This window comes from Podarcis erhardii (genome assembly GCF_964252035.2).
Source record: "Podarcis erhardii genome assembly, chromosome: 3".
NCBI classification, from domain to species: domain Eukaryota; kingdom Metazoa; phylum Chordata; class Lepidosauria; order Squamata; family Lacertidae; genus Podarcis; species Podarcis erhardii.
Genome location: NC_138507.1, coordinates 73264425 through 73292267, shown reverse-complemented (window position 1 = coordinate 73292267; position 27843 = coordinate 73264425). Strand labels below are relative to the sequence as shown.

Here is a 27843-nt window from a genome sequence, read left to right as displayed (position 1 = left end):
AAATATTAGAGCTCTAAGCAAAAACTAATAAAACACCAGCCTTTCCCCCCTCTTCCAGATTTGCAGCAAAGCAAGGGGTGCAGATGAGTGATAGAGTGTTATGCTTTGACCCACCCTATTCATATCTTCTGTTTCCTCCCTGCATAAGATTCTGACATACAGTAATAGCACCTCAGAAATTGCTCCTTTCTGTCCCAAGCTAAAACCAAATTAGCTCATTCACTGCAGAGTTCTCAAATTGCTGTAGTCAGTCATCGCTCTTATAACCTGAGGCAATTTCTCAGTTATAGAGATCAAGTTAGTGTGAACTTTTGCATTTCTCTGGCAGTGTGGTTGCTGCTGCAGCAATGTTTCTTTCTATGCCTCCAGCATTTTGTGAAATGACCAGATAACATGGAAGGAGTCCATACTGTGAGATTTTCCCACACCAGTTTGGCTCTATAAAATCTGGAGTAATACTAGCATGGACAGAAACTGTAGTGTGGACAAGAATTTCCAACACATCTGCATCTATTCAGAAATCCAGGGAAACAGGAGAGTGGTAAAGTCTTCAGGTGATTGGATGACATAGGCTAGGTTCACATACTGGATTAAAATGCAGCTCCGTTCTTTCCCCCCCAATTCAGTCGGAAGCTGATTTAGAGAGAAACACATCAGAATGTACTATTTCATTTAAAAATGACAAGGAAGGTGTAGCTTTTGGTTAACACCATGTGTACACTGCTTCCCAAACCAGCAGTGGGAGCTCACATGATGAAGAGTAAACAAGAGTGTACACACAGCCACAAACTGCCATCTCCCAGCCTGGCTAACTGACTGCCTAAATAACTGGCTGCTTGGTCATAATTTTTCACCTTTAGTTTGTTTCCACACTGGTGCAAATCAACAGATTAGCTCAGGCTTCCTCAAACTCGGTCCTCCAGATGTTTTGAGACTATAATTCCCATCACCCCTGACCACTGGTCCTGCTAGCTAGCGATCATGGGAGTTGTAGGCCAAAGACATCTGGAGGGCCAAGTTTGAGGAAGCCTGGATTAGCTGGATATCAATTGTGTACTGTTGTGGTGCAAACCAGTTCTGCAATCTGCACAGCAGAAAGAAGAAAAAAGAAAATTGTTCAATAACCAATGTTCTAAAGCTTAAAGGAGAGTTACTGGCATGGGCTCATCTTGCAATATGCTGCTCCCAATTCTAAAAGTAATTTTGTACCTCGGCTCCTCGTTCCACCATCCACTATGTTCACACTGCCACTCCTGAAAGTACAGAGACAGCTTTATGTTTAAGTAAAGGTGGACTGGGAAGAGTTTGCATGCACAGGCAGAGTGAGGCAGCTGCTACAGGTAGGAGATGCTCACAGGTGAGGAGCAGACAGAGCTGTGTGTGCCACACATTCAGTCCTGCACCCACTAAGGTAGCCTGCTGTCAGCTGGGTCAACTTTTTAATCTGGAGTTGTTTCTTTACAGCATTGGTAGGACCTGTATTGTAGCACTCTAATTTCCCAAAGAAATATTGTACTCTCTTTGTATTGGCTTTGGAATCCCCAGTCGTCCCTTGAATCATATCTCACCTCCTCTGCAGATTCCCCAGGCGTCCCTCCAAGTGCCAACGCTCATAATCTCTTCAGGGGATTCAGCTTTGTTGCATCCAACTTGGTGCAGGAGCCTCCACAGCAAGAAGTCCACAAAATCACAGTTCACCCCATTGTCCAGGTAAGGATGCATCTGGTGAAAGTGTGTATGATCACTGGAGGCTGATGGCATCTGCCATATTTGCAAATATCCAGGGTGAACACAGTTGCCCCTTACAAATGTTATACACAAGCCCAAAGCACAATATTTTGCACAGGCTGGACATTAGTGTTAGGCCTATTCCTTAGTATTGTATATATTTTCCTGATTGTGATAGTCCTATTGACAGAAATCATGATGCAAGTTGAAATCATAACATGATTTCACTTAAATGCAATCTCAAGAAGCTTGCAGTACTCTGTTAGGTTTTCTTTTTAGTCACTGGGACCCAGACTTTTACCTGAAATGCTGTGGTGCTTGCCTGCCTTCAGTGTGATGTTTTTGCTTGTATGCAATATATAATGCCACTTTCATTAGCCAAATTTGGTAGAATTATTAAACACCAGAAAAATGGCAGGCAATGTTTATATGGAAGGAGAACTTGTACATTGCAAGAACCCCCGAGAAGCTCAGTGCTTCTCTTTCATGTTCTGCACAGAGACCTATTGGATGCCCCTGCAGGCAAGCCTCTCAGCATCAAGAATGACAAGTAGGCAGAGCAGCAGTGTCTTCAAATGTTTTGGGCCATAGGATTAAAGGGCAGCAATTCACTTATATGAGAGAGAGAGAAAGAGATTTCAAGGGTGCTTTGGGGAAAGAACAAACTGGTTTCCTCCAGCCATTAAAAATTAAGCCCACTCCTATATGCTCCTATATACAGCTCTCAAAAAGCCCCCTATTAGACCTCAAACCACAATAAACAGATAAACCCATAACTAGAAAAAAGTTTAAAAGCATTGAAAACCTGGCAGAACAAAAATGTCTTCATTGCTTCCCTAAAGCACAAGAGGGAAGGGGCTAGTCTAATCTCTCTTGTGAGGGAGTTCCACAATTAAGGCACTACCACCAAAAAGTCCCAACCAATTGCACCTGCTTTGGGAGAGGATCACAGTGCAGAGACACCAACAATGTTTGCAGCTGATGGTTAGATTCATGCAGGAGGGTCAATCCTCCAAATGTCTTCAGAGCCCTGCCCTGGATTCTGTTTCTTAGATGTACAGTGGTGTTCAGTTTCTGTTAATTGATTCTCATGAAAACTTGCAGATTCTGGCTTCACACAATTAACTCAAGGCAGTGTCAATTTACTCTTGGCAGAAAGCCAAGGTCTGCTTGACCTAGAAACTACTTACTCTGATTGGTTAACGACCAGCACTCAACTCTGTTATCTAGGAATGCTAGCACAGTTTGGTGTTAGGTGTGTTAGGAGAAGGAGTGCTGTGTATGGTTAAGAGAGAGAGAGAGAGAGAGAGAGAGAGAGAGAGAGAGAGAGAGGATTTATTTTACTTTGTTTTGTATGCAGAAACTCTGCTGGTTTCTTTTCCTTTTAATAAATCCTGTAAATAGTTATTGAGTCTAGCTGACTAGTCATTTCCACCTCAACTAGCTTCTTCGCTGTGCAGGAAAACTCTGCTACGTTTGGGCTAAAGCCATTAGAGCTATGCCTGACACTTCAAAGTTCCAAGAAGTGGTACCTCGGGTTAAGAACTTAATTCGTTCCAGAGGTCTGTTCTTAACCTGAAACGGTTCTTAACCTGAGGCGTGCTTTCGCTAATGGGGCCTCCTGCTGGCGCGCGATTTCCGTTCTTATCCTGGGGCAAAGTTCTTAACCTGGAGCAACCACTTCCTGGTTAGTGGAGTTTGTAACCCAAAGTGTCTGTAACCTGAAGCGTCTGTAACTCGAGGTACCACTGTAATTGAAAGTGAGGTAATTTCTCTAGGTAATAGTAGCTGCTATAGTTCCAGGTGGCTAATATAGGAAACTAGAACTCTTCCAGGCATGTATTATTATATGCGTGTGTTTTAATTCCTTACTCTGGTAATGAGATGCTTGTATTAAAACACCCAGAGAGCAATGTATTTATTTTTTTTAAATGACACTGATGTATTCTTTTTTTTTATGTTATAGCATCATTTACAGCCTAATCCCATTTATGTTTGCTTAGAACAGAGAGGGGAAACTCACTGCTCTCCCAATGTTGATCTCCAACACTCATCAGCCTGACATGGTCAATGGTCAAGGATGATGGAAGTTGAAATCCAACATTGGGAGGATCCAGAGTTCCTCATCCCTAATTTGAAGAGGAAAGTCACACTGAGAATTCAGCTCAGTGGGATTAATTTCAAGTGAGTGTACAAAGGGTTATAGTTTTAACTGGACTGGCATAAATTAAGACCTGAGTTCTGCTGAGGCTATGTGAGGAACAATTGTATTTTAGTTTTCAGCTCTGTTTGGTCTTCTTTTGGATACTGCCATAAGACCTGCCTTCTTATGCTATCGTTTTGTTTTCCTCTATAGCAGTTACATGGGAACAATATTCACTTTACAGATGGTTATGAAATCAAGGAGGACATTGGTGTTGGCTCTTACTCAGTATGCAAGAGGTGTGTACACAAATCCACAGAAGCAGAGTTTGCCGTGAAGGTAAGACATCACCTTGTCATGCTGTCATCTGCAGAATTTTAATGGTTTGAGGCAAGAAGAAGAAATTTATTATAAACAATTGATCATATACACATTTGGAGCTTGCACACTCATTCTCAGGGAAACTTTATCCATTCACTGTTAGCAGAATCATTTGCAAAGCTGCAATGATGTAACAACCAGCAAATACAAAAAAAATTCCTTCCAGTAGCACCTTAAAGACCAACTAAGTCAGTTCTTGGTATGAGCTTTCGTGTGCATGCACACTTCTTCAGATACACTGAAACAGAAGTTTCCAGACCCTTCTATATAGTGAGAAAGCTCATACCAAGAACTGACTTAGTTGGTCTTTAAGGTGCTACTGGAAGGAATTTTTTTGTTTTGACTATGGCAGACCAACACGGCTACCTATCTGTAACTGGAACCAGCAAATAATATTACATCTTCAAACATGTAAATACTGGGTTTTCAGTTCCTGTATGTCTTTGTATTTCTTGTGCTCGTGAATTTGTATCTTTTTTTCCTTTTCTTGTAGCTGAGTCTTCTCCTTCTACCACTGCTATATTTTGTTGATTCAGAGGTGGGAAACTTGCTTAGCACTGAAAGCCTCAGTTGAAATATATCATGGAAAGCCACAACTAATTTGCATTTGCATGCATCTAAGGCTGTTTGCATATTGTTTTCCCTACATATTTTATTTGGTATTATTCAGTAGTATTTAATGGACCACCTGCCGTGGTATAAACCTGCCAAGGTCTTTAACTTTAAGCACAGAGATGCTGCTTATCAGGGTTTTCCTTGCAGTGGAATTGCTCTCTATCCCCTTGATCATTTTGGTCCCCCTATTCTGAACCTTTTCCAACTCTGTAATATCCTTTTTGAGGTGAGGTGACCAGAACTGCACACAGTATTCCAAAAGTGGTATCACCATAGATTTGTATAATGGCATTATGATATATTGCACTATCTGGGATCCAAGTTTATCATAAGAGTTAATTTAGCCCAACGGATAGATGCTTTGTGAATTGCTTAATTAAAGGGCTTAATGTTCAAATGCCCAGAGTGCTAATAGCAGTACAATTGAAGGCTTGTGTTATGAATGCTGAGTCAATGAATAGTGGAAGTGACTGAACCAATAGTGCCTGCAGATATTATGGCACATTCTGTACCAATGGTCATGCTGCTCAAAGTGTGTGTGTGTGTGTGTGTGTGTGTGTGTGTGTGTGTGTGTGTTTCTCCTTTATCTCTTTCCAAAACAGTGATTATTCCAATGTTATGGAAAAGTTAATCATAGCACGAATGAATTGCTGAAGCTAATCAAGCTTAACTGTGCAAAAAAAGAAAAGATCCCCTAGAAACAGTTAAAATCATAATACTTCTCATCTGAGGGGGAAAATAGAATTAGGCCATGTTCTTTTAAAATAATGCTAGCAATACCGTAGTAATTTTCTTACAACAGTGGTAATTTGGCATCAGAAAAAACAACAAAAACAGATTAAAAACCACACAAAGACTTATTTTTAGGAGAGGTATTTAAATTGAACCCCATGTATTTCATAGCAGTAAAGACCTCCAGTATTTTTACTCGGTATTAATATTACAGGTTAATTAATTTTAGACAAAACTGCCACTTTAAAATTCCTGCATTGTATGGCTGTTAATGCTCTTCCCACCCTTGGACTTTATATTTATATGACACATAGTGGATCTGCTCTTTCTTACAGAGTGACCTGAATATGAAATGACGCACAAAATTTACAAATGAATTCTTTATTACCCCCCCCCCAAAAAATGCATTTCACTGTGGATAGTATCTTGCATCCCACACATATGCCCTACAAATACAGGGCTGGATCCAAAAGGACCTTGTCACAATCTAGGCACTTCTACTCCTACAACAGACTCCACCATGATTTCTCCCCTCCATTTGCAGCCCCAGTACCCTATCCCACACCAATTGTGGGGAAATAGTGTGGGGAAATAGTGGGGAAATCTTGCTTCAGGAGTGGAGTTCAGTTTGTGGTTTATTGGAAGCAAACCATTGTATCCTAACACATGTTGTACCAAATAGAAAAGTTTAAGCAACAAAACCCGCCACCTCTTTTTCTATGTTTCACCTGTACAATTGACATCTATTTGTTGTTAGTAGCTACAAAGATTTCCTCCCGCTTTACGATTTGCTGTTTTTAGTTATCCCGCTTAACCAATGAGTTGATGCATCTCAATGAGTCTGTGGCAGCATTGTAACCAATGAGGTTAATCTGAGGCTCAGTTATTGCTAATTGAAATTTTAGTGTGCTGATGCACTGTATGTCTCCATTTCTTTGAAGCTCTTCTTTTGAGTAAACACACAAAGGAGTCTTATGAATGTTAGCTACACCTTCACTTGAATACAACACCTAATTACCATTGAATCCTTTTCTTCTAGATCATTGATAAAAGCAAAAGGGACCCCTCTGAAGAAATTGAGATTCTTCTGAGATATGGACAGCACCCAAACATCATCACTCTTAAAGATGTAAGTGGTCTCTCAAGTCACCAAACTCATCCACAGAAAAATATGAACAGCTGGTTGTAGACAGTGGTGTGAAGCCAATTCCAGCTACATTTTGTGCATATATGACTCAGTGGAGATTTGAGTTTGGTTAAATGTATTCATGTTACTTGTAGGAAAATAACTTTTTTTTACTGGTGACTCAGTTACATTAGATTCCAGGGGAGAGGCCATAAAGTAAAGGTTTAAATAAATAAAATTAGGAACTCTGGGATGCAAGGACTTTGATGTTCACATGGAGCTTCTAGGTGGTTTGGAAATAACCAAAACCACAACGGTCAAACTAGACAATCAGCAATGTGTTGTCGAGACTTCTGACTGCACTTAGTTACTACTATCTTGCAAACATCAGCGCGGTAGGTTCCTGAGGAGTCTAAAGAAGAAACAAGTGGCTTCTTCACCAATGTGCAATAGGCAGAAACAGAATGGGCTATGTGCTTTGGAGGCTACTTCTGCTACTGTTTCCCACCAAGTTATTCACGTATATTTATATCACCAAACGATGGAGGGGATATGCAGCATCTTTCCAGCAAGCAGGAAGGGGCAGGTCAACCATTCTATATGAGTATACAACCATCAGTCAGGTAGAGCCTAGAACTAGTTCTCTCTTTAAATTATCCACCCAACATATTGCCATTGGGAGTATGTATTGTGATTATTATAGATGGGATTGGTCACCTACTTAACAAGGCCAAAACTCTGTCATATGCGCTCCTCCGATTCTTTTTTTCGGATGGAGCTTTGCATGTTCCCTCGGCCCTAAAGGTGTTCAAGGCAAAAGTGGTTGCCGCGCTTGCTTATGCTGCCCCGCTTTGGGCCGTGATGACAGATCTTGCTCCTCTTGAGACACTGCAAAATCAATTCCTGCGTCGGCTCCTAATGCTCCCCCTGTGCGTAAGCAACGCAGCCATGCGACTAGAACTGAAGATCGCATCCTTAGAAACTTGCCTGTGGAAGCAAGTCTTCAATTATTGGTTATCATTGTGGCATAGATTACCAAACCACTACCTTGTCCAATGCTTATGGTGAGATGAATTCTCTAGCCTTTGGTCTAGTAGAATTCATGCCAAACTCCTGAGTTATGGAATCTCTCCTTCAGATTCCCTAAAACTAGACCAAATTACCGCTCAAAGACTGATCCGCCAAAGACTGGATGACATCGATCTACAGCGAAATTATATGCTGGGGGGAGGTGTTTGTTCGCCCCAGAACATTGGTATCACTTTAACTTACTGCGTTCCATCATACCTCTCCTCCCTTTCGACTGTTGCCCATAGACTGGCCTTCACCAAAGCGAGGTTCAACGTTTTTCCCTCCAACGTCCTGAGACATAGATTCTCAAAGGGCCAAGCCCCCGCCACGTGCGAATGTGATAAGGAGACGCCGGAGTCGCTCCAGCACATCATGTTCACTTGCCCCCTGTTCAATGTGCCACGGGCAAATTTGTTGGGATCAATCATACAGAAACTAGAGGGTACCCCACCAAAATTCCACCTTGCCCAAATCTTGCAGGATAAGGATACTCATACGACCCTGAATGTGGCAAGGTTCCTGGTCGCTGTCCTTACCCAAAAGCGACGCCAAGGAGGACTACAAGCTAACTAAGGCGTAGTATGCCATTCTATTTTATAGTATTTTATTGTTACGGTGGTGTTTTAGCGGCTGTTTTTTTTTCCCACCACGTGCACAAGCTGTTATTTATGTGTTGTTTTTACCTGTATGGGCCTATGGCCGTAATAAATATTGTTTGTTTGTTTGATGGGATTGGCTTATGTACTCCCTTTCGTAAAAAAAAGGTTTCCCCCCATCTTTTCCCCCCCAGAGGCTAATGTGCTTTAAGGGACATGGGTGGCTCGGTGGGTTAAACTAGAGCTTAGGGCTTGCCAATCAGAAGGTTGGCGATTCGAATCCCCTCAATGGGGTGAGCTCCCATTGCTTGGCCCCTGCTCCTGCCAACCTAGCAGTTTAAAAGCATGCAGTGCAAGTACATAAATAGGTACCACTCCGACGGAAAAGTAAACAACGTTTCCGTGGGCTGCTCTGGTTCGCCAGAAGCGGCTTAGTCATGCTGGCCACATGACTCGAAAGCTGTACGCCAGCTCCCTCGGCCAGTAAAGCGAGATGTGCGTCGCAACCCCAGAGTCATCCACGACTGGACCCTTTACCTTTAATGTGCTTTATAGTGTTGCTGTTTTCTCCTGTTACAATCAGCACTTTAATTCTATTTTTTCAATATGGATTCATGCATGTTATGGTGATTATTTTTTAAAAATGCTGCCATTGGGAGGTTGGGTTTTAGGAGGACCCTCTCTAAACACCACCGCCAAGCATCAAGTGAAAGAGAAATCTCCTCCATCTACTGTTTCCTATTCAGCTACTTTAGCTTCCATTGTCTTCTGGTAAAACCTAGTGCTGGAACAGTGCCCACATGACATTTACATGCTTAGGGAGGAAGGGCAATAAATGAAATAAATAAATGGATGGAGAATTTTGAATCACACACCTGATTGCTTCTCTGCACGTATAGGTCTATGATGATGGGAAATATGTATACCTTGTGATGGAGCTGATGCGAGGAGGGGAACTCTTAGATCGAATACTTCGGCAGAAGTGCTTCTCAGAACGAGAGGCCAGTGCTGTCCTTTGTACCATTACCAAGACAGTCAACTATTTGCATTCCCAGGGAGTAAGTACAATTTCTTCTGCTTTCTAAAAATGTTATCTTTATTTTATTTCTTATTTGGGCATTACCCAAAATGTGCATAAACTTGTAAGTTACTAATTTACTATTGAAGAACACGCCTGTAGAATAAGGAATGCCATATCAAAGATATCACACTTGGATAGTACCTTCCATACCAAAGAGCTAATCCTTATTATTTTCCTTAAACCCAAAGGGTATAATAGACTTTATCATAAACATTTATATCTGGACTTGCCTCACTATTTTATATGGGGGGGGGGGCATATATTTAACCCTATGGGAAGAGGAGGCAGACAACATAGCCAATCTGAAATCAAATGGCCCTGTGCGTGTTCTGGGTGAATACTAATTTAGTGAATACTATTTAGTGAAAATTTGTAACATTTCAGAAGACCAGAGGTAAATAGAAAAGAATTATAATTTTTTTTTGGTTTACGAGTAAAATGCAACTCTATGTACATTATCATTTGGTAAATGTCAGCATTAGCAAGGCATGACATCTGTAATGAATGTATGGGGGTTGCTCGTGCGTAAGTTGCCACCACACCTGGCTAGGTAGCCTGGTTAAACCTTTCCTGACTGGACAGCCCTTCACTTCGTGGCTGTTCAGTCGCTAGCAGAATCCGTCAGTGGGCGTTTCTTAAACTTCTTCCAGCACAAAAGCTCTTTGACGCCAAGTCTATGCCTACTTTCCCTGCGCGGAAGTCTTCTGCGCAGGGTGGGTGTGGGCAGAGGAGGACCTGTGCTCTCCCCGCTGGTCTCCAGCGAAGAGTCCTGGAGACCCCTCTCCGATTCCCCCAACCGCCCCCCTTTATCTCTGGTGTTACGCTGATTTCCTTCCCCAGCCGATGAGTTCCCTCTCTCCCTGCTTGGCCCTTCTCTGGCATCGCTTGGGAGCCCTGCCTCCACTTCTGGCTCCGATGTCAGTTCCCTGACAACACCAAATGCCAAAACAAACTTCAAATAGTAAATCTTGAGAATTTCCAACTGCCAACACAAACCAAATTTGACATTTATCATTGCAACAGCTACTTCACTTTATATAACAGTTTTTCCTTTCTTTGCAGGTTGTTCACCGAGATCTGAAACCTAGTAATATTCTTTACATGGATGAGTCAGGTAACCCCGACTCCATCAGGATCTGTGATTTTGGATTTGCCAAACAACTGAGAGCTGAGAATGGCCTGTTAATGACACCATGTTATACAGCCAATTTTGTAGCACCTGAGGTACATAGCAGAGCAATTCCTGTTCCAGCAACTGTAACATCATATCCCATATTTACATCATGGTTGGAGAGGCAAAACAGCTTTAGATTGGCCTCTCAGTTGCTTTTGATACTATAGTCCATGCCATTTTCCTTGAGCATCATATTTTCTGATGGTTTTATTGCTTTTTGCCTGATTTGTCTCAGAAGGTGACATGTGAAAAGGCAAGCTCGAACCCATGGGAATCTGCATTTGGCATTCCACAGGACTCAAACATGCAAACCAGGATGTGGTGTGAAGTGGTGAAGTGGTGCAAAAAACTGTTAGAGGAAGAGTTAGACCCCTTTTCCCCTTTTGCTCTTTGTAAGAAATGCCACAGCAGTTTTGGCAAGCAGCTTTTGAAACATTTTCTTCTCTAATATCCTGAAGTTCACCTCCAACTTCGCTCTGATCCCAGACTCCCTTGCCACTGAAACATTTGTCCAATTAAATTGAATGTTAGGAAAGCAGCCAGAGGGAATGGCAAAGGCGAAATAACATGTCTGCTTACATTAGTCTTCTCTGTTTTACTTGGAACCCATTGATTTTCTTTTAGTAGACGGCAATGTAATAATTACAACATGAACTATCGTGGATTGTTAAGGATATCTGAGAGGAGGAATTGGCCTGCCATCTAGTGGGAACAAATGCAGGAAAACAAACCATGAATCACAAAGGCTGTTAATCTCATGTCAGTGTGTAAATTATTTTATTCTCCAGTTTTCATCCAAGCCTAGGTGGTCTTACAGACTGCTGGGGAAGACATTACAGATCTAGTGCCAGGTAGCATTCACCATACTTTCTAGGTTTTGGCCCAGCATAGGGAGAATTTTATGTGTAATCATCAAACATGCAGCTACATGCTGTGCTGTATTTCCAGTCTCAAAGTCTCATTTGATAATAACCATTCTAGCTTACATGATTAAGACTCCCACAGGCAGTTTCATGCTATCAGTATATAATAAAAGCCAAAACCATACTATTGCTTTGTTTCAAAATCCATAGTGACTTTACATGTAGTCATAGCAATTTATTTCTGTAACATTAAACGCATTTCTGATCAATGAAACTAATTCTTGAAAAACAGGATTTCATCATCAACTGTTAAAAGTAATTGTCCACATAATGTTATAGTTGGTGACATGTTGAAAACTTGATTTGTTTGGAACAAATACGGGAATGAACAACTGCATCTGTTGCACAACAAGATACACACATTCATCATGTGTGACAGTTAGGGATGGAAGGATCTGTCAGTTTTCGTTCTCTCTGTTTCTCATTTTTCCAATAATAAATTCAATTTTCCACATTACTTCAGCAACTTACAATTTATTTTTATTCTTTTAAAAACAAACCTCATGAAAATTATTCAGCAAATTTCTCTTAATAAATCCATGTTTGTTTGCAGTTTTGACTAATGTACACATTTTGCAAACAATTTCTCCTAATAGAATGCATTTTTAATGTTATTTGAATACTATTTTTTCTAGTATATCCCATTTTTATTCTCACTTCTCCCTAACATATGTATTTTATAAACACTCAGTTGGATCACTGCATCACAAAATTCAAATAAGTGTGAATTTGGAAAGATGACTGTTTCAGTTCTCATGTTGCCTTGGAAAGTGTGAATTTAATAAATTCAGCTTTAAATATGAACTGAATTGAACTTCTCAATGAAGCCTCATGACAGTGCACACATATATGCATAACATATATGCTTATTTTGTATGGTAGCGATAACAGTTCTGTAAGAATAAAGCCATGTGTGAAACATATTTAAATAAGCTTCTGGGAAGATGCCATGCTCTAAATGCTATGGATCCTTTGTTGATGATCAACTGATCAAAATGTGGTGTTGTAAGGGACAAATCTATTCTCTGGATAGTGGTCTGGAAGTGGGGCAGGTTTTGTTTGTTTGTTTTCCACAAATCAACCACCCAACGGCACCATCAAACACTAAGGCCCAAGTGATAAAATAAAAAGAAGCATGTAGCCTTAAATTGTGCAATTGCTCTATCACTTTTGAAAACCTAATTCTTACTCCTATGGGCAAAAGCAACCATTCATTGAATATACTGCTGCAGTCTTCAGGGCTGCATTCTTCAGGTGGAGACCCTAGTTCTCTGCTATGAGTTGGCCATCACTGGCATCAGTTTTCTCCCTCCTTTGGTCTATTTTCTGCCTTTTGAGGATGCAGGAGTCAAGAATACATAGTGACAAAACCAGACTGTGTAATGAAATACAGTCATACCTCTTTCTGTTCTGGAAGTCCGTTTGACTTCCAAAACATTCTGAAACCAAAGCGTGGCTTCTAGTTGGCTGCAGGAGGCTCCTACAGCCAATCGGAAGCCACAGAAGCTGCATCAGACGTTCGAGTTCCAAAGAACGTTCGCAAACAGGAACACTCACTTTCGGGTTTGCGGCGTTCAGGAGCCAAAACGTTTGTCTCGCAAGGCATTCAGGATCCAATGTACGACTGTAGTTCATTTCCTCAACTTGCATTGTTAGGTCTCATTGTACAATTATTTCCCTGTCCAAGGTGACCACTTTTTCCAACAAGTTCAAGCAAATGTGAACAAACCACTATCATAAATTTCTTGGCAGTTCCAAAAAGAGTTTTATAACCTCGTTCTTCTACTTCTCTTCTCCTTTCCACAGGTCTTGAAACGGCAAGGCTATGATGCAGCCTGTGATATCTGGAGCTTAGGGATTCTGTTGTACACCATGTTAGCAGGGTAGGTGCAAGGCCTTCCTAGTATCTTTGCACAAGTTGGAAGTCTTCCCCATGGGCTACTGCAGTGGCAGCCAAGTTTCCCCCCTGGAGGTAACCAGTGCCAAACATCACCCAAGGAGCTCCTTTTTGCTGTTATTTATTGCAAAGAACAACAATCAAAATTGGGATTTTACACAGACAAAGTCTGCTGAACAAATGGGATGCCTTCGTTGTGAACAGCAATTGTATGAATGACTTTTTAAAAGTAAATTGCAAGCAACGGTGACCCAATCCAAATTAGGAGCTCAATCCAGAGCAGGGTTAAAGCACTTTGTACCCAACAAAAGGGTTCCATGCTGAAACAGGGATCCCACACTGCCATTTACTTGTAAAAAGCAATTCACACAATTGCTAATTGCATGACTAGCATCACATCTATTTCAGCTCCTAAAATGAGACCTTGTTCTGCTTTCTTTTTTGCTTTAAAAATAAGAGTTGACACTTTCCTAAGTCTCAGGCCACATGCTAAACTATACATTCAAAATACATTTCCCCCTCAAAGAATCCTGGGGACTGTAGCTTATTAAAGTGCTGGGAACTGTAGCTCTGTAAGGGGTGTACCAATCCCAGCATTATTGAGGTGGGGGATATGCTTTGAATATGCTTTTAAGGTATAGTGTGTATTCAGATTCACCCCCCACTCCATTGTGCTAGATCTCAATTATTTGTCCTGCTAAGGGGTTAGCTCCTTACTACTTAGGTTTTTTAAAAAATAAAATAAAAAATTAACCAAAACATTGTCCATTTGCAAGGAAGATAAACAAAGGGGGACATTTTGGAGGAAGGAACACCCTTCCCCCCCCGCAGATGATGTTTTGTTATGACTGACACAGTTCAAAAGAGGTGTCGTACAGTTGTGTCATGAAAATGAAGGGCCTCATCTCACAATTTGTGTTGTTACTTTAGTTAATTATGTTAATCATTTTCATCAATAATGCTGTTATTTCTTCAGTGTGTGAGGCCTGATTAAAAGTTTTATACAGGCCGAACCTATTATTATGCTCTGGTAACTCTCCATTGTGCAAACACCTCTTTAAAATACCCACTTGTGGCTCAACAGATTCACTCCTTTTGCAAATGGGCCAGATGATACCCCTGAGGAGATTCTGGCCAGAATTGGCAGTGGAAAGTATGCACTTACAGGAGGAAACTGGGATTCAATATCTGATGCTGCTAAGGTAAGCAGATAACATATTTTTAGGTTGGCCTTTCAGAACCTCCAAGGCTGTTTGTGGCTCAAAAATGTATCAAAATTGTTTTCAGACACATATTTTGAAAGAAAAGTTATTTAGAAATGTCTACTTCAGTACAATTTTTTGTATTTGTTTTTAAAACCATAGATTAAAACAGAAACAGAATGGACTTATGAGTGAATGAATGTGAAGGTAACACGGACCAGAAGTAGATTTATTCACCCATCCCAATCCTTAGTACATGAGAAAAGGAGACTGTTTCAACTGTCTTAGCACATTTAGCTGTTTTAGTACAGTAGCACATTACATGGACCCCTTGACAAGTTATCGACATATTGTCCTTAATGACTAAAACTAGTACTTGATCACAAGGGGTGCCAACTTGAGTAAAATATTGGGGGGGCAGGTAAGCTGCACCCTGCATCATTGATCACATGATGTAGCACAGGCACAACATTTGAGTGGCAATGTCCATCAACTTTGGGGAGGCCTAGCTCCCTCAAATATTTTAAGGGGGGGCAAAGGCACCTCAGCCCCCAGGAGTTGACGCCTATGTTGATCACCTAATATGCAGAATTGGGCTGTGAATTCATTGCAGCACCTTCACATACCTTCTAAGGATAAGTTCAAAACTGTGCTTGAACACAGGGAAGCTGTTGCTAAAAGCCTCTTTTGCACGGTATCCTATCCATTGTGAAAATGGTGATTTGGAGTTTTGGGGCACTTCAATACAGTTGCTGTTTTTCTATGGGATTCAGTCACATACTGGCAAATTCAGGTTGCCTAATTACAGTAGGTTGGGAAGTCCTATGGTGAAAACCTGCTTCCCCAAAAGATTGGACTATTTGCAAAAAGGGAAGCAATGGAAAGTGTGGAGTAACAATTGCTTGACACAATGTCATCTAACCTCTCCACAAACAAATCAGGATGAATCCCCAATAAGCTGATCTAGAAGCGCCCTTAGTTGCAGGGAGTGAGTGCACTAACTGGCTAGGAGCACTTCTGTGCATGTTCCATTCTGTGTTGCAACCCAAGTAAGCTCACTAATCCTCTCTTCTACCTGCCTAAAAGTCAGCACTGAGATTGCTGTTTCACATACACGTTTCAAAGACAACATCCTAGAGAGTTTTGGTGTGTGGGGTTGTGGCAGTATGTCTTTCCCTGCCCCACCTCATACCCCACTCCAGCAACCTACCATGGAATTTTGTTTGCAGTGACTACATTCAAGGGGCGCAGAACCAGTTCTCAGATGATGAGTTCCTAGTGGCATATTCCATTCCAGTATTCCATATTTTGAAACTACCACCATTACCCAGGCTTTAAAATGGAAATCCTCATGGGGAAAAGAAAACAAAATCACAAGTTTTCTTCTCTAATTTCTTTTTAACAGGATATTGTGTCAAAGATGCTTCACGTGGACCCCCATCAACGCTTGACAGCAGCCCTGGTTCTAAGGCACCCGTGGATAGTAAATGGGGAATATCTATCCCAGAATCAGCTCAGCCGACAGGATGTTCACCTGGTAAAGGTAAGTCCAAATGAAGCTGCTTTGTATTCTTGCATACAGAAAAGGAGAGTGATGGCCCTAGAGCAGTGTGGTCCAACATGTGGCCCTCAACACCTTTTTGGGGTGGCCCTTGGCAACATTTGATGCCTCCCAGCCTTTAGGCTGCCTTCCCAAAACTGGGTAAGCGAGGGACTATGCTTTGGGAAGGAGGCATGAGGCTCTGACAGGGCCCTAGATTTCTCCTGCCTCCTTCCCAAATCCTAGTCCCCATCTGTCAATTAGTATAAAGGACTGGTAGAAGAGGAGTTGTACATACACATGTATAGCTACATTTTTTGGGGGGTGGGATCGGAAAGATCTGGTGGAAAGAGAAACCTTTTGAAATCCTCATTCTTCACCTATGTGTAGGCACGCACACATGAACCAACAAACATGTACTCCTTCTCCAATATGCACTTTTGCTGCACATGAACATAAGCAACCATGTGCATGATAATCCACAGTGTGATATATAACTAATGACTCAGCTGAGTCCCACAGTCAAAACTAGCCTTAGTGGTTGAAGAATATAGGCTCCTGCTTCAGAAAGTAAGGAAGCAGTAAAAGTAAGGAAGCTCCCTTTGCTATAATGTCTTGATGCAGATACCCCATATTCTTTAAATTGGGGGTGGGGAGTAGGACTGAAGAGTGAAAGCAGGCATTGTTCTTAAATCCGCGTGGTCTCAATTTTTATTTTGCAGGGAGCAATGGCAGCCACCTACTTTGCTTTAAACCGAACACCTCAGGCACCAAAGCTGGAACCTGTATTGTCCTCCAACCTGGCCCAGCGGAGGGGGATGAAAAGACTGACCTCAACGAGGTTGTAGTGGTCCCAAAGAATGCCTGGTTTAAAAAGGGAAAACATGTGCCGCATGTTGCTCAGAGAGGCTGATCTGTATTGCTAATTTTGCAGGACTTAGGACTATTGGCACATAAATTGCTAAAATTAGCAGAACTCCAGCATAAGGCAAAGATATCCTTTGCTTTCCGACTCCTTTTGTTGCTTTTGTTTTTTAAGTTAATGCCAAGATCCTGAGTTAGCAGGTACTCAAAGATGTCATGTGCCAATTTTTCAACTGCTGTACTGCTTCTTATTTAAGTGTATACTGCTAAGATCCTATTCTCATTTTCTCCAAATGTTACTTTTGGTATCTTTTAGATTCTATGTAAGACCACTTTTTGTAAGCAATTTTCAGTAGAAAAACAAGTCGCTTTGGTTTTAGGGGTCAATTCTACCAGCATTTGTGTCATGGTGAATTGTCGCAGCTAGCAATTGATACTGCTACCCATTATCAGCTGCAGCAGAGTTCATCTCCAAAGAGCTGAATGTGAAAGGAAGAGGCATGTGATGCTGTGAAATCAACGGCCTACTAAGAACAGTATTTAACATGAAGAAAGAAGAGCTGGTTGAGTAGAGCTTGCTGTACTTTTCAAAAAGCACCCTTCATGTGTTTGGTCTGTACAGCAAATAATGCATGGGGGGGGGAGATTGTGGTTGCACCCACTGATGCTGATAGCCACACTTTCAAGGGCCTCATTTGCTCTGGACATCCATTCTTATATTAATTAATTAATCAACTATCTATGCTTGGATAAATTGAGGGTATGAATCATGGATACAGGACCTTATGGCATCATAGGCCCATATGTGGAGGCTCTGTGCAAATAGAACTTTGAGTGTGTGGAGGTTTTGGTGGGGAAGTAGGCAAGACCTAGTCTCCCTCTGTGTGGATGAATGAATGCAATAATAGTGCTTTCTAAGTATGCTGTGCTGTGTTACAAACTCTCCTACTTTTATTATGGAGATGGTGATCTTTTGTTTGCCTGTTCCATTTAAAATAATGGCTCATAATGCCACATTAGCTACATGACAAAATAACCCACTCTCTTACAAGCAGAAGCGAAAGAAACTGTCAGTGGAGAAATTTCAGTGAGAAAAAATCTACAGTATTTTTCTAACATCAGTGGAAACAGGCGTAACTGTGACTGTGTTGTGCATAAAGTGATTGACAAGAATGGACACGTTCCACCTCCCACTGACATCAGTGGCAAGTGCTATGTTGGTCAATTACTCTGGATTGCACTCATTGGCCACAACCCAAAACAGACTTAAGCATGTTTAAGCCCTCTGAAATATTGGGTTTAGCAGCTTTATGATTCTGAGTTGTATTGCGGCCATTATTTTAAGCACTTTACTTGACTTGCATTTTTATAATGGATTTCGCCACCTTTCAAAACTCTGCAAGAAAAACCAGCATGCTACATTGTCTCTCGTTTCCTCTTATTGGGGGGGGGGGGGAGAGAGGAACGTGAAGACAGAATATTTTATCCTATAAAGGTAAAGGTACCCCTGACCGTTAGGTCCAGTCGTGGACAACTCTGGGGTTGCGTGCTCATCTTGCTCTATAGGCTGAGGGAGCTGCCGTTTGTCTGCAGACAGCTTCCAGGTCATGTGGCCAGCATGACTAAGCCGCTTCCGGTGAACCAGAGCAGCACACGGAAACGCCGTCCTATAGATTACATTTTTTTTGCTGAGTGGTGAAGCCATACCAATACTAAACGCAGCTTGGGAGATTGGTGTCAATTGTGCCTGCAGATGCAAGAGAACAGATTTGTTGCATTAGCTACTGTAATGTGCTCCTTGGGGTCTGTTTCTGTGTGACAAAACATCATGTAATTTATTTTATTCTATTTTGTCCTTAATTTTTAAATTATATTTAATGTTTCATTTCTATGTGCTGCGCACACAGGACGGCAGCAGAGAGGCTGTTCTTGAAGTGTGACTTTTAGAATAAAACAATGCTGTGAAACTCCATAAAATGAAGGTTTTGGCTCAGGCTTGACAGGCGATAGGTGTATTGTATATTTTTGAAATCTTGAACATGTGGACCTGTTTTTCTGTTGTGTTCACTTTTGCCCTTGCTTGCTCCTTTAAATAGAAGAGCCCAGTGCACCCAAAATCAACAAGAGCCCTGGCTATTTCCTAACAATCAGAGTGCAATTCCACTACTTATTGGACTTACTGATATCATAACCCTACTCAACCAAGGGTATATTAGTCCAGTCCATAAGTGACTGCTGACTGTGTGTAAATATTGCCCTTTCTACCCATAGATACCACAGGAGATGTTGTATCCCGCTTGTAGAGTCTGCATGGTGATGATTCACATCTATGGTGATAATGGCAGTAGGAGTATAAGTACTGTACAGTCATACCTCGGAAGTCGAATGGAATCCATTCCGGAAGTCCATTCAACTTCCAAAACATTCGGAAACCAAGGCACAGCTTCCGATTGTACCTTGGGATCCAAGGTACAACTGTAATGTGCATTATATGCAATGCACACATTTAGAAATAACTGAAATTGCATGTTGCTCCTTCACAGAATCATGGTGCTTGGGTGCTTTTTCCCAGTGGAATATATTATGTGCCACAGATTAATTTTGTAATACCTTGTACTCTCTCGTCCCACTGGATTTAGAGAAGCATTGCATCTGATGTGCTTTTTCAGTCATTTCCAAATCTGTGTTTCATCTAATGGACTTCACTGGTACTCCAGTTGCCAGAAAAAGACAATAGCTTAATGGAAGAGCACATGCTTTGCATGCAAAAAGATGCCGGGTTCCTTCCCTGTCATTTCCAGGTAGGTCTGGAAAGGGCCCCTGTCTTTAACCCTGGAGAGCCACTGCCAGTCAATACTGACTTAGATGGACCCAGTTAGTGAGCTGATCCAGTATAAGGCAGCTTCCTATTTTCCAACTGCCATTGCTACCATATATCTGAATTAAGTTTTTCATGCAGGATAGCTCAGCCAGTAAAGCATAAGATTCTTAATCTCAGGGTTGTGGGTTTAAGCCCCACGTTGGGCAAAAGATTCCTGCATTGCAGGGGGTTGGACTAGATGGCCCTCATGGTCTCTTCCAATTATACAATTCTATGTTTCACCTTGGAAAATGCCCTTGTAAACCCATGTGTGTGTGTGTGTGTGAAGTGAGAGTTGCACAGAACTGCTTGCGTCATTGCGTAACACCATGAGGCCACTTGCTATTTGGGGTGACTGAATCCCTCTGTTCTCAGGTGCTCAAACACACTAAAACGTCTCCTAACGTTACAATTGTTTCAAGCACAGATATGGAGCTGTGGGTTTTGTCTTTGATTAATACAGTTTGCTTCTTCCTCAGAATATGGACACACTGCAAATTCAGGCCTTTTCCTAATGAGAATGAAACAACCAGTGGCTTTCACTTGTCTTGCCTATGTGCTGTTCAGGTGCAAATAATTGCTTGGCTTTGAAAAGATCACTGGTTGGGGCTAATGCAGTCCAAAACACCCAGAGACAGTGGTGTACTAGTCATCTGGAACCTGTGCAGAGACACCATCAGTGTATTAATTCTCAGCAGTACTCCTAGTGCCACAGGGTTTCCAAGACCATGATTCACCTGGTTTAATTCACCTTCTAGTTGCTAGTTGCTTGTATAGTGCAACTGAAATAACCACAGAATCCGCAGCCTGCACCTCATGAGAGGTCAAACATACACACCACTCTGGGATCAGTGTCAAAGAAAGTAAGACTAAGAGGAATGGTTGAGGCTTGTTTTGACAAAACCCTACACAGAAGAACTGTCATATCAGGAAGGCTGCCTTTTTGGTTCCCACTCTAAAAGGCTGTTTGACACCAAATGTTTGGTTAGCTCTCTAATGCTGTTCATGAAATCATGAAAACAAACCGGTGGGAACATAGATCCAGTTTTTCAGAACATCTTCCCCTGAAGGTTTTGAAGAGCTGGTCAGGGATGAAAGGGTGTGTCATGATTCAGAGAAATACTTTACCCAGGAAGACTAAAAAGCTGAAATCACTAAAGCCACTATAGTTGTAGCAGGTGATCCAGAGGTTCTGCATGTTAGGCACATTAGCTTTGCACTCTCCTGTGAAATAGACTTGTGCAATGCCTTAAAGATTGAACCCATCAAACAGGTGCAAAACCTGATCTGGAGGAAACGACTGGACACTTTATGAGTCTAAGGAACCTAAGTGAGGAACCTTTTTGAGACAATGTGCCAGGGGTGGGAAGGGGCAGAACCAAAAGTGAGCAGGGCATCCCATTTCTCTCTATCTTTGCCGCCACCTTTTCCATTTTCTTCCTCCTTGCCCCACACATGAAGTTATGGAGCTGTAAACGGTTCATTTTGTGGTTTGTGGTTATGGAATAGTTTTTCTAGATAGCGGTGCAGTATTTTATTTACCAACTCCACCTCCATGTTTGTGAACTGTTTGGTTTGAAATGTCCATGCTTCAACGTTTCATGTTTGAAAGGGGCTGCAGTGTACAGACATTTATTATATGTACCAGAGTAACTTTTTTAAAAAACAAACTTGGTTTTATGAAGTGTAATATTTTTTATAGCACAATGATCATTTGGGACTTTGTACCTTGTTAGACACAATTGCATTTAGGGACGCTTCTTAATCCTGTTTTCTGTGTGCTGTGTCTACTGTTGCTGCTTCTACAGCTGCCGGCTTCAGCTGCTGGGTGAATGGTGTGAATTGGTCTTCAGTTGAATGGTGTGAATTGGTCTTCAGAAGTCCACATGTCTATGTTGAAGGATGCTGGCAGAAAAAGTTAACTGTGGGTTCAAACAGGCAAGAGTTTACTGTGACAGGCTCCTGGGAAGGAACCTCAGTATTGGCCTTCATCTGTACATCTCTATTTATAATGAAATAAAAATAAAACCTATTGTACCTTAGTTGTTGATCTGACTCTTTGTTAAAATATAAGCACTGGTCATGTTTAGTGATTTGTACTGAAGTCCTTCAAGACTTCAGTCTTGCAATTCTGGGCTGCATCAATAGGAGTATAGCATCTAGATCAAGCGAAGTAATAGTGCCACTGTATTCTGCTCTGGTCAGACCTCACCTGGAGTACTGTGTCCAGTTCTGGGCACCACAGTTCAAGGAGGACACTGACAAACTGGAACGTGTCCAGAGGAGGGCAACCAAAATGGTCAAAGGCCTGGAAACGATGCCTTATGAGGAACAGCTAAGGGAGCTGGGCATGTTTAGCCTGGAGAAGAGGAGGTTAAGGGGTGATATGATAGTCATGTTCAAATATATTAAAGGATGTCACATAGAGGAGGGAGAAATGTTGTTTTTTGCTGCTCCAGAGAAGTGGACACGGAGCAATGGATCCAAACTACAAGAAAGAAGATTCCACCTAAACATTAGGAAGAACGTCCTGACAGTAAGAGCTGTTCGACAGTGGAATTTGCTGCCAAGGAGTGTGGTGGAGTCTCCTTCTTTGGAGGTCTTTAAGCAGAGGCTTGACAACCATATGTCAGGAGTGCTCTGATGGTGTTTCCTGCTTGGCAGGGGGTTGGACTCGATGGCCCTTGTGGTCTCTTCCAACTCTATGATTCTATGATTCTAAGAATACTCATTCATTTTTTTCACATTCAGTCACATTTCCTTTCACTTTCAGTCATTCACTCTTTAGTAGCCCTAGGCCAATAGTGAATATCTCCATGCAAACATCTGATGTGGATGCGGATGCATAACCAGGTACCAGTGAACATGATGGATGTCTCTCTAGAAGCACATCTCCATCTGGAACCACAAGTTACATGTAAAACACACAACTACAGAAAGGCAGACAGTAGATGATAGAATATCAGACCATCTCATAATGTAAAATATTGACACTTTTTAATCTCATGATCTTTGTGTTACGGAGTGTACAGCATTTGGATATACGGTAGGTATTTAAAACAAAAGAGCTCCTATTCATCAAGCCCACCAGTCATATCAACAGCATGCACTTAAAGCACACGACTGCCCTCAAAGAATCCAGGAAACTGTAGTTCTGTTAAGGGTAAACTACGGTTCCCATGATTCCTTGGAGGACACTGTGAATGTTCAAGTAGTAAAGGTAAAGGGACCCCGGACCATTAGGTCCAGTCGTGACCGACTCTGGGGCTGCGGTGCTCATCTTGCTTTATTGGCCGAGGGAGCCGGCGTACAGCTTCCAGGTCATGAGGCCAGCATGACTAAGCGGCTCCTGGCGAACCAGAGCAGCGCACGGAAACGTCGTTTACCTTCCCGCCGGAGCAGTACCTATTTATCTACTTGCACTTTGATGTGCTTTCGAACTGCTAGGTTGGCAGGAGCAGGGACCGAGCAACAGGAGCTTACCCCGTCGCAGGGATTCGAACCGCCAACCTTCTGATCAGCAAGTCCTAGGCTCTGTGGTTTAACCCACAGCACCACCCGCATCCCTCAAGTAGGATAAATGTGCTTTAAATGTATGGGGCAATATTCAATGGAATAATTGTGCTAGTGCAAAAATTACTGGTGCAATGGGACTTCCTTCCTCTCTTCCTGCTGTGTGTGCCCCACACCGTCCCCAAATTTGCTCCAGAGGGTTGAGGGGAATGCCCAGAACAGATTTAGGGGCTGCATAGGGGGAGTAGAGAGTGGGCGAATAGTCCATCATGCGAGAAATGCTTGTGTTGACAGAACAATTTGCTGAGTGCTACACTGAATACAAGCCATGCTGTGGATGTGATCCAATTAAGATAAAACAAAACTTGTGGGTTTTAGCTATACACTTCCTTTGCTGTTTATCTAAGGTTCCTTCTCTCCAGTTCTAGGAGATGATTAAAAAATATATATCCAGGCTACGAAAATGAAATGGATGCAGGAGGCTCTCCATATATGGAGATGTGAAGGTAAAAACTTTGTCCCAGGTATAGGCAAACTCGGCCCTCCAAATGTTTTGGGACTACAATTCCCATCATCCCTGACCACTGGTCCTGTTAGCTAGGGATGGTGGGAGTTGTAGTCCCAAAACATCTGGAGGGCCGAGTTTGCCTATTCTGAAAAATTAGTGTGGGTGAATCCTCTACCGTGCTGAGATCTGGGGACTGCAGGAAACTTCAAAACCTAGAAACTGTTCAGAATAAGGTTCTTAGGACCATTCTTAGAACACATTTCTTAGAACCAAGACTCTCAGAGCCATAGAAGCCAAGCTCAGTTCCTCTCTCATTGACTCCAATAATATAGGAAGATTTCTCCGCCTGGCACACTTTTCCTTTCCCCTCTCCTCCTGAGCTGGGGATGGTTTGGGTGCTGTCTTGGTCCTGTCCTGATATAGATGTTTGTTGTGTTTGAATTGCATAGTGGGAGGTTAGTATATCATGTCTGTATACTTCTCCCCATGCCACTCATGCCTCACCTATGACCAGGCCAGTGCAGTGTTTCTCTGAGGCTCAGGGTGGGAGCCTTTTTAGAATAGTTATAAACTCAAACCAAAAAGCAGCTAGTCTCTGGTGGGGCCCCCAGCCTGCTTAGCCCTCCAAGGCCTGGGGAAAGGGTACCCGGCTGCCCCCTCTTCCTGTGCACCGACCTGCCTAGTACTCCATTTTCAGGGGTCTGCAGGGAGAACTTTACTGGGGAAGCATTTGCATAATGTGCGGAGTCACTTCTGCAGGAGTGGTTTCAGCAGCAGATAGAGCCTCCACTTCAGAAGACTTCAAGAACTAGTGAATATAGGATCGCACTGTCTATGGCGGAAGGATTTTACGCCTGACAAAAGCCCCGGATTGGTTCACAGCCTTCTGAAAAACTTGGCAGTTCACACTGTACTTGAGCAGCTGACACTTTCCCCTTGATCCCAGTTATTTTGGAAAGGACATTAGTGTTTACAGTGTTCAGGTCAGTCCTCCATCCAGCATACTCACTGTTTAATAATCCACCACTTATCGACCTAAATGGCCTTTTGTGTGTGTTTGTCGAGGAATTGGATCAAAGGTGATGATAATGAACAAATTAGATGAAGGGTTATTTGTCTCTTTCACTCATATAGTCAAAGAAACTGCCCCTGTGAGCCCCAAGTGGCATTTTGTGTGGAGGTGTTCTGATTCTTCTTTTAAAAGCCCCTGTTAGCAACAAGAAGAATTCAGAACTTCTCTTGAGGAGGAAGAGCTGCAGGGTATATAGAGAGATGAAGCAAGCTTAAACTAGTTCATAAAGAGTGCTGTTTATATCCAAAGGTAGCAGGGAAACAGGCATTTCCGTTATCTCTTGCTTCTAACCAAAGATAACATCAACCATCCAACTTGTTTGCCTGCTTTAGAAGAGGCTAAAAGTCATGTTAAAAGGCAGCATTCCCTGGGTTAAAAATAATCTTTTCTAGATAAAGACTCTCCTTGCACTTTTGAAATTGAAAGCTGCTGAGAGCTATCCAGTAGCTGTTTTAAATATACAGTAGGTAATATTCACTGTTAGTCATACTCAGAATAGACCCATTGTCCATTTATTTCAGTGGGTCTACTCTTGAGTATGACCTAGCTAGATATTTGTCAATGTGTTTTGATTTAAATGTGGAAAACCAGCAGTTCACTTCTACTTTTAAAGAACTGCAGGGGGGGGGATCCTGGCAACTAAAAAGAGGGGATCTAAAATAATTTACAGTGGTGCCCCGCAAGACGAACGCCTCGCAAGACGGAAAACCCGCTAGACGAAAGGGTTTTCCGTTTTGGAGGCGCTTCGCAAGACGAATTTCCCTATGGGCTTGCTTCGCAAGACGACAGCCCATAGGGAAATCTCCGGGACAGTGGGGAAGCGCAGCTCGTCTTCCCCGCTGTCCTCGGACCTCCTCCGAAGCCTGGCGGCGGGGCGGGGACACCTCCTCCCGCCGCCGGGCTTCGGAAGGATGCCCCGATGCCGGGCGGCGAGGCGGGAACGCCTCCCCCCGAAGCCGAGCGGCGGGGCGGGAAAGTCTCCCCCCGCCGCCCGGCATCGGAACGATGCCCCGATGCCGGGCGGCGAGGCGGGAACGCCTCCCCCCGCCGCCCGGCATCGGAACGATGCCCCGATGCCGGGCGGCGAGGCGGGAACGCCTCCCCCCGCCGCCCGGCATCGGAACGATGTCCCGAAGCCGAGCGGCGGGGCGGGAAAGTCTCCCCCCGCCGCCCGGCATCGGAACGATGTCCCGAAGCCGAGCGGCGGGGCGGGAAAGCCTCCCCCCGCCGCCCGGCTTCGGGGCGGGAACGCCTCCCCCCGCCGCCCGGCTTCGGGGCGGGAACGCCTCCCCCCGCCGCCCGGCTTCGGTGCATCGTCCCGATGCCGGGCGGCGGGGTGAGAAAGCCTCCCCCCGCCGCCTGGCATCGGAACGATGTCCCGAAGCCGGGCGGCGGGGCCGCGAAGCCTGGGCGCGCTGGCAACTCTCCGCAAGGAGCGCTCCCGCTGCTTGCGGAGAGGTCCGCGAAGCCTGTCCTGGACCTCTTCTGAAGGCAGGCGGGGGGCAAAAGTCTTTGTCCCCCCTGCTTGCCTTCCCAGGGGCTTTTAAATCGCCCGGACAGCGGAGAAGTCCTCCGCTGTCCCGGGCGATTTTAAAATGCCGCCCGCCAGAAGAGGTCGGGGGAAGGCGGTTTCCATAGGAACGCATTAATTGATTTTCAATGCATTCCTATGGAAAACCGTGCATCGCAAGACGAAAAACTCGCAAGACGAAGAGACTTGCGGAACGAATTAATTTCGTCTTGCGAGGCACCACTGTATAACATTTGTACCCCACTCTTCAGCCAAACAGAATCCCAGAGTAGCTTACTTAGAATCAATTAAATAAGACAGCCCCTGCCCTCAGTTACAATCTATCCCCCCCCCCCAGTTATAAAGATGACATGTTTATCTACTGTACTTAAATTGAGTACCTATCTCTGTGTGTGTCTAATGAATTGAGACATAAACTAAAGACAGCATAACTAAAACACTTCTGGCACAACAGAACACCGTAACGGAAACTAGAGCACACGGAAACGCCGTTTAGCTTCCCGCCACAGCAGTACCTATTTATCTACTTGCACTGACGTGCTTTCAAACTGCTAGGTTGGAAGGAGCTGGGACAGAGCAACAGGAGCTTACTCCATTGTGGGGATTTGAACCACTGACCTTGTGATCGGCAAGCCCAAGAGGCTCAGTGGTTAACTTTAGACCATAGGGGCAGCCGTCCCTGATAAGTAAGTACTCCTAACTTCTCATATATATATATGACTAATCTGAAGTGGTGGTGCATAACTGAAAAATAGACCTTAGGGTTATGGTGTATAGCTCAACAAAAGTGACCACAGTGAGTGCCAGTGGTGCAAATGGGGTAAAAAGTGAGATATCAATAAAAATAAAGATAATTATAAAAATAATATCCAACGCACCGGAGCACACTGTCCAAAAAGTAGTAGGGAGTGTTGTAATCCTGATCCTAAACTCCATTCTAAAAACAGTCTTATTAAACCCTGGCTGAGAATGCAGTGTCTTCACCCTTTGACAACACTTTTCAGCCTGCCTTGCCCTTGAAATAAGAGGAGGGGACCGCTCCCTTCACAGCTGATGGCCTGTAAGAAACAAACCCGCTCTGTGGCCTCATCAGCTCCTGCCATTCATTCTTCTTGCCCTTGACAGGCCAACTGAAAGCCATGGTGGGAGGGGGGGATGAACAGCACGCCGTGCCACTGCCCCTCGCCAATAGGAAGCAAGCAGACTCTCGCGCGCAACCAATAGAGGCTCAGAGAAGCCCTGCCCACCATGACGCATCGCCCGGCTAGGGGGCGGGAGGTGAAAGG

The 27843-nt window shown here is 43.2% G+C and overlaps 1 protein-coding gene and 2 long non-coding RNA genes across 9 annotated transcripts in view; 2 read left to right on the top strand and 1 right to left on the bottom strand.

Annotated features, from left to right (window-relative positions):
* Positions 1–17621, top strand: part of RPS6KA2 (ribosomal protein S6 kinase A2) — a 179527-nt gene extending 161906 nt beyond the window's left edge. For all 5 annotated transcript variants that reach the window (XM_081855173.1, XM_081855175.1, XM_081855176.1 and 2 more), the window contains 9 exons: positions 1580–1710; positions 4085–4210; positions 6639–6728; positions 9292–9450; positions 10536–10697; positions 13377–13453; positions 14552–14669; positions 16075–16212; positions 16932–17621. In XM_081855173.1, coding sequence (XP_081711299.1) covers positions 1580–1710; positions 4085–4210; positions 6639–6728; positions 9292–9450; positions 10536–10697; positions 13377–13453; positions 14552–14669; positions 16075–16212; positions 16932–17057 — 1127 coding nt within the window. In that variant the 3' untranslated portion in view covers positions 17058–17621. The remainder of the gene's footprint in view (positions 1–1579; positions 1711–4084; positions 4211–6638; positions 6729–9291; positions 9451–10535; positions 10698–13376; positions 13454–14551; positions 14670–16074; positions 16213–16931) is intronic.
* LOC309338205 lies at positions 49–27769 on the bottom strand. Of its 3 annotated transcripts, XR_014154801.1 has the most exons (6): positions 27631–27769; positions 22715–22831; positions 21662–21855; positions 4157–4238; positions 1569–1722; positions 49–633 (listed from the first exon to the last, which is right to left on the bottom strand). It is a non-coding gene; the product is annotated as an uncharacterized lncRNA (long non-coding RNA). The 3 variants fall into 3 exon arrangements; XR_014154802.1 differs by lacking the exons at positions 22715–22831; positions 27631–27769 and having other exon boundaries at positions 21662–21965; XR_014154803.1 differs by lacking the exons at positions 49–633; positions 22715–22831; positions 27631–27769 and adding an exon at positions 645–1253 and having other exon boundaries at positions 21662–21965.
* Positions 2792–3135, top strand: LOC309338210. The gene is made up of 2 exons (XR_014154810.1): positions 2792–3012; positions 3043–3135. It is a non-coding gene; the product is annotated as an uncharacterized lncRNA (long non-coding RNA).
* Positions 27770–27843: the final 74 nt, after the last annotated feature.